This window comes from Trichosurus vulpecula, chromosome 3 (assembly GCF_011100635.1).
Source record: "Trichosurus vulpecula isolate mTriVul1 chromosome 3, mTriVul1.pri, whole genome shotgun sequence".
NCBI lineage: Eukaryota > Metazoa > Chordata > Mammalia > Diprotodontia > Phalangeridae > Trichosurus > Trichosurus vulpecula.
In genome coordinates, this window is record NC_050575.1 from 292,170,399 (window position 1) to 292,182,936 (window position 12,538).

At 36.7% G+C, this 12,538-nt stretch overlaps 1 protein-coding gene across 1 annotated transcript in view; it reads right to left on the reverse strand.

Annotated features, from left to right (window-relative positions):
- Nucleotides 1-12,538, reverse strand: part of KIF13B (kinesin family member 13B) — a 248,738-nt gene that overhangs the window by 153,478 nt on the left and 82,722 nt on the right. The window contains exon 6 of the mRNA XM_036752476.1: nt 8,293-8,473. Within this exon, the coding sequence (XP_036608371.1) occupies nt 8,293-8,473 (181 nt within the window). The remainder of the gene's footprint in view (nt 1-8,292; nt 8,474-12,538) is intronic.

Here is a 12,538-nt window from a genome sequence, read left to right on the forward strand (position 1 = left end):
AACTAAATGGGTTTGGTTTTTTTGTTTTAAAAAAAAGTGGAAATTTCTCATTCAACTGTGATATCTAGGAAAAAAGTGTTAAAAGGTTAAAATTTGAACTACAGAATTGAGCTGAAATATAATGCTGCTGAGGGAAGGCATTAATTCTAACATAAAGGTTCAAAAGATGCTACGTAGGTAAGGAAAGAGAGAGTGTATGAAGTCAATAGCAGAGAGGGAAGAAAAAAAGTAAGCAGTGGTTGGAAGCTGTATTTCTACATAAGATCTTCAGCCAAGTAGAGTGTGTTGCCATTTTGACTTACCTTCAACTTCTTATCTACTGGATTCTTCCCTACTACATACAAACATGTCTCTCCTGTCCTCACAAAATCCATCCATCCCCACTGGCTATCGTCCCATATCTCTTCTCCCTTTTGTGGCTAAACTGTCCTTCAGAAGGCCACCTATAATTGAGGCCTCTACTTCCTCTCCTCTTCCTCTCAAAATGGAGACTATTGCAATGGCCTACTGGAGGATCTCCCTGGCAAAAGTCTCTCCCTACTCCAGAGCACCCTCCACTCTTCTGTCAGAGTGATATAACCTTCAGAGATGAGTTCAAGCATCTATGAATAAATACTGAAAAACAAAGGAAAATGATCTAACACTCGACGAGACAGAGGGCCCTGTGGAATTTGAGAACGCAGGACACAGAACACACTGTTCCTGAATGGTTTAAAAAAGAAATGAGAATTATGAGAGCAAAATGTATGTCCTACACAGAAAAAATAATGAGCAGTTCAAGAAAAACTTGAATCTGCAATGGCAATTATCATCAAAAAGACAAAAGAGAGAACAATAGACTGGGAAATGTAATACATAGACGTGAAGAAGAATTTAGAAAAAAAGCAAAAAACAAGGACGTTAAAAGAAAATTTGCTCCCTATGCAAGCAAAACATACAGATCTTGAAGATAGGATGTGGAAACAACCTAAGGATCTTAGGTCTTCCAGAAGAATGATGGGACAAAAAAAATCTTAACACCATAGTGAAGGAAATAACAGAAGAGAACTGCCCAGAATTTCTGAACATAAAAAATGAAATTCCAATGTAAACAAGTAACAGATCCCCTCAGAAAAAAAACCCAAGGCTACAAACCCATAGTGGCTAAATTTAACAATCAAATTCAGAAACACAAGTTCTGAAAGCCAAGAGGAGAAAGACCTTCAAATGCAGAGGAAAGGATATTTGAATAATGCAAGACTATGTATCCACTGAAAAAAGGAGGAAGGAATGGAATAAAGTGTTCTGGAGAACAATGGAGCTCAGGATGCAGCCCAGGGTGACCAAACCTATAAATCTGAGCTTAATCATACAGGACAAAAGATGGACATTCAGTAAAGAAGAGTTCAAAATATTTTTTAAAAGAAAACCAGAAATGAAGAGATTATTTGCTTCTCAAACACTCCAAACAATAGAAATGCAAGAAGAAATAATAAATGCAGCACAAGGACATAATTGCCACAGGGACAAGAGACACACCAGGAAGAGACTTCTTATCTCTGGAAGAGATAATAGAGAACAGTCAGACAGAGAGCATTAAGGGCAGACAATAGAATGGTGACAAGCCAGCCTACAGGTGAATCAATGCTTTTTGGGGTTTTTTTTGAAGGACTAGCTTACAACAATTATAATTACAATTATAGAAGGATACCTAGAAGGGGGTAGGAAGGAAGGAGGATAGAAAGGAGTGAGTCACAGGGAGAGTTGGAAGGCGGATTGGGGGGGCAGGGGTTCAAATGAAGGGCTAGCAATGAGGGGAAGGTAACCACTGTGGTCTCAGAAATAGAAAAGCCTACACAGGGGAGTGGGTGAAGAGGAAGGTGAAAAGGCTGAAGGGGTGGGAAAGGAAAGAGGCCTTACTTTGCAGGTGGGGGGGGGGGGGGCGGGGATGGGACAGGGGTTCCACTGATGAATGGTCCTATGTGTGAAGAGAAATGGTTCATAAAAGGAGATGAGGACCTTACACTGGATTAGGCCTAGGGAATTTGGAGCCTGAAAAGTCTACTTGTCCTGGGAGGTGGGAGCTAGAACCCCTGGGGAAAGTGGCACCTGGAAGAATGGGAGAGTTTGGACACAGGGAGGAGGATTCTAACCAAATGTAGAGAAAAAGGTCAACAAAAGAGAATATAGATCAGTGGTAGGCTATATAAACAAACACATGGTAGGAGAGGGGCCCTATGGGGCAATGTTTTCTGACATTGTAATGACTAGCATTGTTCTGGGAATGAGACATACGGAAAGGAGAATCTATGGGGTGAGCCTTATTATTCAGTGGCAGAAAGCACCTAGAAGGGAGAGCCTGGAATGCATATCTTTGAAGATTTGATTGCATGAAGAATACAGAGAAAAGAGAGATACCAGATAATTACAGGAGCCATGAATCAGAGAATGAGAGTCTAGAGTAAACAGAAAGAGATGATGGATAATGAAAAGAGAGAATTCTTCTTTTGGAAAGAGGCACAAAAAAATGAAATGAAAAAAGCAAACTAGGACTAGCTAAAAGATAGAAAGGGGAAATCTATTTGACTGAGAGGAAAAAACAGGAGAAAGAAACATATGACCAGATAAAAGCAGGCAAATGAAAGTAAACCCTAAGGGGAAAGGGGTAACACATGAGAAGAGAGGATCAGGGGTGAGGAGAAGTGAGGCAACAGGAACAAAGCCACCCTAAAAAGATTAAAGCACTTAGCACACTTCCTCCCTCACAGGCACTTAATAAATGTTTACTGAATTGAAGTAAAGTAACAGAAGGAACATAATACTGTGTTTACAGCAGAAGAGGGAAAAAATCATCACTAGAAAAAAAATTTAAAGACAGATTGAGGAAAATATAAATCTAACTCATACCTTTAAATGTGAATGGATTAAATAATCCAGTAAAATGAAAAAGTGATAGATTGGCTAAGAAAACAAAACCATATAATCTGTTCCTTAAACTGAAAAGCTTCTGCACAGATAACATTAATGGATCTAGGATAAGAAAAGAAGTGGTCAAATGGGAAAAAATAATCTCTGTATCAAATTTTTCTGACAAGGGTTTGGTATCCAAGATACATAAACAACCACACAAACATACACTTATATGAATATGAATACAAACGTACACATAAGTGTGAGAGTATGATGGCTAATAACCATTCCCTCATGGCTAAATGTTAAAAGATAAGAACAAATAATTCACAAAAGAAAAACTGTACAATATTCAAAAACACATGAAAAAAAATTCCTCAAATCACTGAAAATGAGAGAAATGCAAACCAAAACAACTCTGAGGTTTCACCCCACACTCTGCAAATTGGCAAAAATGAAGATTAATTAACTAAAATGCCCACACCCTTTAAACCTGAGTCTCTGTTACTGTACCCTAAGGAAGTTATCAATAAGAAAAAAGTCCCCATATACTTCAAAATATTTAAAGCACTGCTTTTTATGACAGCTAAGAATTGGAAACAATGTAGATGCTCATCAAGTGAACAATGACGAAACAAAATGTGGTACATGAATGTAATGGAATATTATTGTGCTACAAGAAATGGTGTGATGACTACAGAGAAGCATAAAAGACAAAAAGTAACTAAAAATGAATTCAAGGATCTGATTAGGTACCTCTTCCCCCAAGATGAGGTCTCTAATACACTTGCCCCAAAATGTTCTTTCCCTCTTCATGTTTCTTATAACATTTTGTCTATATCCCTCTTTTGCTCTATGATATTCTATCATTTGCTCTGACTTATCTACCTATATTAAATCATCTGTCCATATGTTCTACGTAGAATATATAGATTATAAGCTTCCTGGGGGGTAAGAACTATATTTTTCATCTTTCTATATTTAGTGCCCAGCAAAGTGTCTTTCATGTAGCAGACCCTTAATTAAATATTTAACAAAATTAATCGAATTAATTATGATACCCAATCCCCACTGAAAATCATTCTACAATGTGTCCCAAAAGTCTTTGTGCAGTTTAAAGCTTTAATTACTTCTAATCCCTAATAGCTTAATACTGAACTAAAACTTTTACTATAAATTGTACTTATTCCTGCCTTAGTAAGGATAGCATATTGAATATCTCTATATTTCTTGCATGTATCCCCTTATCACTACTCACACAGAAACAGCCTTAGTATAGGCTCTCATTACCTCTCTAAGACACTAACGATGGCTTCCTAAATGGTCTTGCCTCAAGTCCCTTACCATTCCAATCCATCTTGCCACAAAGCTATTATAACAATTTCCTTTAGCGCAGATTTGATGATGGCATTTTACTACGCAAGCTACAGAGTCTCCCCTATTATTTCCAGGATAAATATTTTTAAAAAACTTTAGAGTCCTTCACAACCTGACCTCAACCTATGTTTCTGACTTCAATACATATTACTCCGCATCCATCACTCTATGATCTAGCCAAACTGGTTTTCTTCCTGTTCTTCACACAAAGCACTCCATCTCCTATCTGCATGCTTTTGCAGGGTCACTTTTCTTCCCTTTCCTCAGCTACGCCTCACAGAGTGTCTTGCTTCCTACAAGCCATAACTCAAGCACTACCTTCACATTTCATCAGTACCATCAGTTGCCCTCTGTCTCTCTGACTGGAGGATAAGAGGGCAGAGCAAAAAAATTCCTCGCAAAGCCTCTCTTTAAAGAGGGCCCAGAAGTTCAACGGGCTCATCAATTCCCACCAGCTACTCTACTTGGTTTAACACCATAATGATTATGCTCCTTCATGATCATCATTGTGGTACCTTGTTCCTCCATCCTTTTACCCCAGTTTTTAGCTTCCTTTTTTGTATTGTCTCCCCCTCCCCCCACTTAGAATGTAAGTTCTTTGAAGGCAGGCACTGTTTTTCTTTATTTTATTTGTATACCCGGTGCTTAGCACAGTGCCCAACACTCAATAAATGTTTACTGTATTGTACACTGGATAAATGTTTATTATGTTGTATTGTACTTTTTACATGAAGTCTTCCCTGATCTTCTCCACTACAAGTGCTCTCTTTCCATAAATTATTCCGTATCTATTTTGTGTTTCTTCTCTTTATGTTTTTATGCATATATATTATCTCCTTGGTCAGAATACAAGCATTTTGAGCGCAAGAATAATTTTATTCTTTGCACTGCTGTCCCTGATGCCTAGCAAAGTGCCTAGCACAAAACAGAGGTTTAGTAAATGCTTGCTGATAAAATCTGAGTATTTTTTTCCAATAATTCAACATCTTGCAGTGCCTCATGGCTACCATTAATAAAATCAATGACCTACTTTCAACAACTGATAAAAAAGGTATATAATATTGATCTGAATCTTTTGAACCATAATTTTTGGTAATTATGATTTGGAATTTTTTAGTTATTATTTATAATTAAGCCCTGACAGGTTTCTTTTTTGTTATTCATATTTTTCTAATGAAAAGCAAGAAAAAAATGCATGATACAACCATCTTTTCTTATGTTTCCTCCTTTTGCTAAAAATCTCCACTGTTTTCTTCAGTGTCTTTTAGCTTCAATAATCATTTTAATAATTTTTGCATCAGTAACATTTCAATCTCACATCAATCCATTTTTTAATCTCACTTTCTTTTATTGTTCTTTTGTTAAGTGGACCAGAAAGAGTGTTTTTTACCCTTTCGTGAGACATGTAGGAGACACAGTAGATAAAAGCACTGGGCCTGAAATGAGAAAGACCCGAGTTAAATCCAGCCTCAGGTGCTTGCCAGCCATGTGACAAGTCACTTAACCTGTTTGCCTCAGTTTCCTCATCTGTAAAATGGAGATAATACTGGCACCACCACCTAGAATTCTTATGAGATCAAACGAGATGATAATTATAAAACACTCAGGATAGTGCCTCACTAAGTGTGAGTTATTATTATTATTATATTATTATTATATTAATATTTTATTTTTAGGCTTTGCTCAATCTGCAGCAATTTTACCTTCAAATTGTAATTAATTAGGGATTGATATTTCTGCAAACATGATACCACTCCACAATTTTTTCCAAATTCTTTCTGATGTTTTTGCTTTTAACGACATCTAAGGACAAGAACAATAAAGATTACAGTCTCTATGTCAGTAGTGGTGAAGGTTTATTCCATTGGTAGTAAGTGAATTAAAGAGAAAAATATCAATTGTGAGTCACATAAATAAATAGTATCTAATTAATTTGGGCAAAAGGAATCAACATTTCATTCATCTGCTTTTTCCCCCTCACAACAGGAAACATGAGGCTCCAGGTAAGAAAAATAACAAAACAGATTGAATATGTCAATGCTATATTAGGGCAAGAAATAAATAAATTAAGAAAATGAGAAGAGAAACCAAAAAACAGAGAGACGGAAGAGACCTAGAGAAAGATACAGACATACACAAATATAAACACCAACACTAAGGTTCAAACATTTAGAGAGCATCGCTGATTTTTTTAGAGCACTAACACTAAAGACTTTGAAGGGCTTATTGAAATTTTAAAAGTAAAGGTACAAATGGATACAGCATCTCTTTGGACTTGCCCTCAGAGACTGGAGGAAACTGGACTCAAGAGGCAGTGGGTCATAGGTTCTCTACCATTATTTTGTTATAATTAACATCTTATATGATATTTGCATAATGGAATAATGTGGCAAATAATCCATTCTATAATGTTTCCATGACTGTCATGAACAAGACATTGATCTTATTTCAGTTTGTTTATTGTTTCTAGTTTACATCCGCTTAGCACCTACTGAATAAACAGCACAGTTTTCCTATTCTGAAGGAGGTCTTTATTTCATCTTTCAGGATTACCTTCTGATGGAGGCACAGAATAGTAGGGCTTGCACTCCACTCCGCTAATACACCTACAACCCAATGGAGAGTAGGGCACATTTATTTGCATCTAAATAATTCAATTTTCTATTCTCTAGTCAAATTACATCTTATTTTTATAACAACTTCAATCGCTTGGCCAACTAATCAGAACTCTGCCCGCCCAATGTAACTTCTGCATCTGTGAATCAACTAAATACAAGAAGACATCAAAGAGAGAGTCAGGAAGACCTGGGTTCAAATCCTGCCTCTGACAGACAGAAGATGAACAACCATGCGCTAACCATCTAACTGAACTCAAACTCAGCATCCTCATTTACAAAATGGGATTGTTGTGAGGTCCAAATGAGATAAAATATGCAAACAAAGCATTTCTAAAACTTTAAAGTAATACATAAACATTAGTCACTATCATTATCTTTCAGACTTCTGCTAATTTTGTCTTTGACTCTCACTGGTAATCTGGGCTTTCTCCAACTTCTACTTGTAGCTACTAGATTCATAAAGATAGTAGTTATTTTAAAGTATCAGTTGCTCCAGTGCTAATTTAACTAAATCATTATTACATTTTGTATTAGACTGAAATGAAAGCTGGGAGTAACAGTGAGAGATAAAAATATGAATACACACTCAAACACATACTTTTACCCATCCCCCAATACTCAGGGGTCCAGAACTTCCCTCCAGGTTCATGCAGCCTTACTTTATCTAGGGGATCTACCCACCAAGACTGAAGTGTGGATAGAGATCCCAAGTCACTACAAACTGCAGCTTTGATTATGGCAACTCCTACTCAAAAGCATTTATGAGCTGCCCACTGCCTACAAGATAAAATTTGGATTCTTTTTTACAAGGCATTCAGAGACCTCCACAACCTGGCTCAAAACTGGCCATTCCAATATGCACCTTCACACCACCCAAAACGTACAATTAACCACACAGAACACTCACTATCCCCTCTCTATACCTCTATTTGTACTGCTGATTTTCACAACATACTTCTAGTTTTCCCCAATTCCTGCTCCTCCTTTAAGGTCTAACTTAAATTGCTTCTCCTTCATGAAGTTTTCTGAGACCTTTTGAGTCATCTCTCCCTCTTCTGAACCTGCAAAGCATTTAATGCCTTTTTCCCCTTGAATTTTCATGCATAACCTTTTATTTAGTTATGTCTGTACATGCTCACCTCTCCTACTACATTGCTGATTTAGAGTAGGGACTGTGTCTTGTTCTTCTTTATCTGTTCCAAGGTACTTAGCTCCAAGTCTAACATATGCTGAATAAAAATGTACTGTAATGCAAATATATTTTAAAAATGTAAAATCTATTCAAAGTTAATAAATTCCTAATGGATATCCATTAAGAAAATGTCATTTGCCAAGCCAATTAAATAAATAGGATAGTCTGAAAAAAAAAAAGAGGTCATATGACATTATTTAATTAAAATTTCTGTACCCTTTGGGGTCCAAGAGGTCTCTAACTTTCTCATTATAGATTTCCATGTAGGATACTTCAACTTTAAAACTCTGTTCTTCATTCTCCTCTTTCTGAGTTCTCTCAAAGAGGCCACTGCAAAGTCTTGGGATTAATCCAGGTTGGTCAGCTGTGCCCATCATTGTATAAGACTTTCCAGACCCTAAAAAAAGAAGATACACCGTCATAATAGTGTCTTTAGGGAGGGAAACAGATTCATAAACTCTCTGGTATTATAAAATATTTCCAGTATATCCAAAAATACAATCTAGGGGCTAAATAATGCTTGCTGACAATGATAATGATAACAAGTCACAAGTTTCACCACCAAGCATATTGGAAGGAAAGAATTCTTAATAAAGAAAACAGATTTCCTCTAATAAAATTCATATATAAAAATAACCAAATATCACTTCAAGTAAATGAAGAGTAAGAAGCCAAATTGGAGGACTTCCCTTTAAAAAGTCAAGAATATGCCCCAAATTGAAAACACTAAGTAGATTTTTTAAGTGTGACATATTGTTGCTTCTATCCAAAATACAATAGCAAAGGGAGGAGCCAAGACGGTGGAGAGAAGCCAGAAAGTTGCCTGAGCTCTCACCAGTTTCACTCAGAAACAACGTTAAATCAAGTCTCTAAAAGAATTCTGGAGCAACAGAATCCACAGAAAGATGGAGGGAAACAACTTTCCAGCCCAATATAACTTAGAAGGACTTCAGGAAAGGTCTGCCTCACTTGGGAAAAAGGGGAGTGCAATCCAGTGCAGGCAACTGTCCAGGAAAGCCAGTGGGAGGCTTTTAGCCACAGCACAGATCAGCAACAGGCACCACAGTCCAGGCTCAGCAGGCTAGCGTGAGGCCTCCAGCCCCAGAGCAACATGCGAAATGTAAGCCCCAGAAGCCAGGGCACAACAGACATGACTGGGCTGGGCCACCCTAGTTCAGTGGGCAAGCCATCCACCCCAGACACCTGGACCCTAGTGCAAGAAGCCTGGGACAGAGCCTCCTGTGCCACAACAGCAGAGCTCAACATTTTAAAATGAGCAAAAAACAAAAAAGAGCCCTGACCATAGAAAACTACTATGGTGACAGGGAAGATCAAAACACAAACTAAGAAGAGGACCGCAATGCCAAAATGCCTACATGTGAAGCCCCACAGGGGAATATAAATTGGTCTCAAGCCCAAAAAGCCCTCTTGGAAGAGTTCAAAAAGGATTTTAAAAATCAAGTAAGGCAGGCAGAAGAAATATTGGGAATAGAAATGAGATTTATTCAAGAAAAGAGTCAACAGCTTGGAAAAGGAAACACAAAAACTGACTAAAGAAAACAACTCCTTAAAAAACAGAATTGGCCAAATGGAGAAAAAAAAAACCACTGAAGAAAACAACTTCTTTAGAAGTAGAATTGGTCAAATGGAAAAAGAGGTTAAAAAAAATTAAACTAATTGGGCAAGTAGAAGCTAAAGACTCTATGAGCCATCAAGAATCAGTCAAACAAAATCAAAAGAATGAAAAAAATAGAAGAAAATGTAAAATAACCCATTGGAAAAATAACTGACCTGAAAAATAGATCCAGGAGAAATAATTTAAGAATTATTGGACTACTTGAAAGCCAGGGTCAAAAAACGAGCCTGGATAGCATCTTTTAAGAAATTACCAAGGAAAACTAACCTGATATCTTAGAACCAGAGGGTAAAATAGTCATTCAGAGAATCCACTAAACATCACCTGAAAGAGATCCCAAAATGAAAACTCCATGGAACATTGTAGCCAAATTCCAGAACTATCAGGTCAAGGAAAAAGTAATGCAAGCAGCCAGAAAGAAACAATTCAACCATCAAGGAGTCACAGTCAGGATTACACAGGACTTAGAAGTTTCTACATTAAAGGATCAGAGGTCATGGAATATGATATTCCAGAAGGCAAAGGAGTTTGAATTGCAACCAAGAATCAACTACCCAGAAAAACTGAGCATAATCTTTCAGGGGAAAAGATAAACATTCAATGAAATAGGAGACTTTCAAAACTTTCTGTTGAAAACACCAGAGTTGAGGCAGCTAGGTGGCACAGTGAGTCAGGAGGACCTGAGTTCAAATCTGGCCTCAGACACTTGACACACTTACTAGCTGTGTGACCTTGGGCAAGTCACTTAACCCCAATTGCCCTGCCCTCTCCCCTCAAAAAAAAAAAAGACCAGAGCTGAACAGAAAATTCAGTCTTCAAATACAAGACTCAAGAGAAACATAAAAAGATAAACAGCAAAGAAAAACAAAACAAAGCAAAACATGGTATTCAATAAGGTTAAACTATTTACATCCCTACATGGGAAGATAATACTTATAACTCTTAAGAAATTTCTATTGGGGCAGTTAGAAGGAGTACATTTAGAGGGTATGAACCTATGTTGAATTTGATGTGATGATAAAAAAAATTAAGGGGTTAAAAAAAAGGATTGTACTGGAAGAAGAGGAAAGGGAGGTTAGACTGGGGTAAGTTACATCACATTAAGATGCATGGAAGACCTATTAAAATAGAAGGAAAGAAGGGAAGGGGTGAACATTGTTTGAACCTTACTCTCATCAGACTGGGCTCAAATGGTGAATAACATGCACACTCAGTTGGATAAAGAAATCTATCTTACCCTACAGGGAAGGAAGAGGGGAAGAGAAAAAGATAGGGGGAGAGCTGATAGAAGGGAGGGTAGGCAGAAGAAAGCAGTGATGAGAAGCAAAACACTGGTAAGGAAGGATAAGGGGAAAGGAGAGAGAAAGAAAAGTATAAACAGGGAAAATAGGATACAGGGAAATACACAGTTAGCATTCATAACTGTGAATGTGAATAGGATGGACTCTCCCATAAAATGGAAGTGGATAGCAGAGTGGATTAAAAGACAGAGCCCTACAATGTGTTGCTTACAAGGAAAACACGTGAAGCAGAGAAACACATATAGAACAAAGGTAAAAGGCTAGAGCAGACTATATTATGCTTCAGCTGAAGTTTAAAAAAGCAGCAGTAGCAATCCTGATCTCTGACAAAGCAAAAGCAAAAAAAGATCTAATTAAAAGAGAGAAGGAAGGAAACTTTATCTTGCTAAAAGGTACCACAGACAATGAAGTACTATCAATACCAAACATATATGCACCAAGAGATATAGCATCCAAATTCTTAGAAAAGATAAGTGAGTTACAGGAAGAAACAGACAACAAAACTATACTAGTGGGGGACTTCAACCTCCCCCTCACAGAACTAGATGAATCTAACCATAAAATAAACAAGAAAGAAGTTAAGGAGGTGAACAGAATTTTAGAAAAGTTGGATATGATAGAACTCTGGAGAAAACTGAATAAGGATAGAAAGACATATGCCTTTTCCTCAGCAATGCATGCCACCTACACAAAAACTAACCATGTATTAGGGCAAAAAAAACCACACAATCAAATGCAAAAAGGCAGAAATTTTAAATGCATCCTTTTCAGATCAAGATGGAATAAAAATTAGATGTAATAAACAGCCATGTAAAAAAGACCAAAAATTAATCTAATCTTAAAGAATGAGTGGGTTAAACAACAAATCATAGAAACAATCAATAATTTCATCAAAGAAAATGAGAATAATGAGACAACACACCAAAAATTATGAGATGCAGCCAAAGAAGTATTTAGAAGAAAACTAAGAGCTGGTTTTATGAGAAAAATAATGAAATAGATAAACCTTTGGTTAATTTGATTTTAAAAAAGAAAGAAGAAAACCAAGCTACCAGTATGAAAAATGAAAAGGGTATACTTGGGAGCTATTTTGCCCAACTGTATGCCAATAAATCTGACAATCTAAGTGAAATGGATGAATATTTACAAAAATATAAATTGCCCAGATTAACAGAGAGAAAATAAAATACTTAACCCCATTCTAGAAAAAGAAATTGAACAAGCCATCAATGAACTCTCTAAGAAAAAATCTACAAGCCAGATAAATTTACAAGTGAATTCTACCAAACATTTAAGGAAGAATTATTTCCAGTACTATATAAACTATTTGGAAAAATAGGTGAAGGAGTCCTACCAAATTCCTTTTATGACACAAATATCGTGCTGATACCTAAACGAGGAAGAGGCAAAACAGACAAAGAAAATTATAGACCAATTTCCCTAATGAATATTGATATAAAAACTTTAAATAAAATACCCAAATCCAAAACTATATTATAAAGCAGCAATCATCAAAAACTGTTTG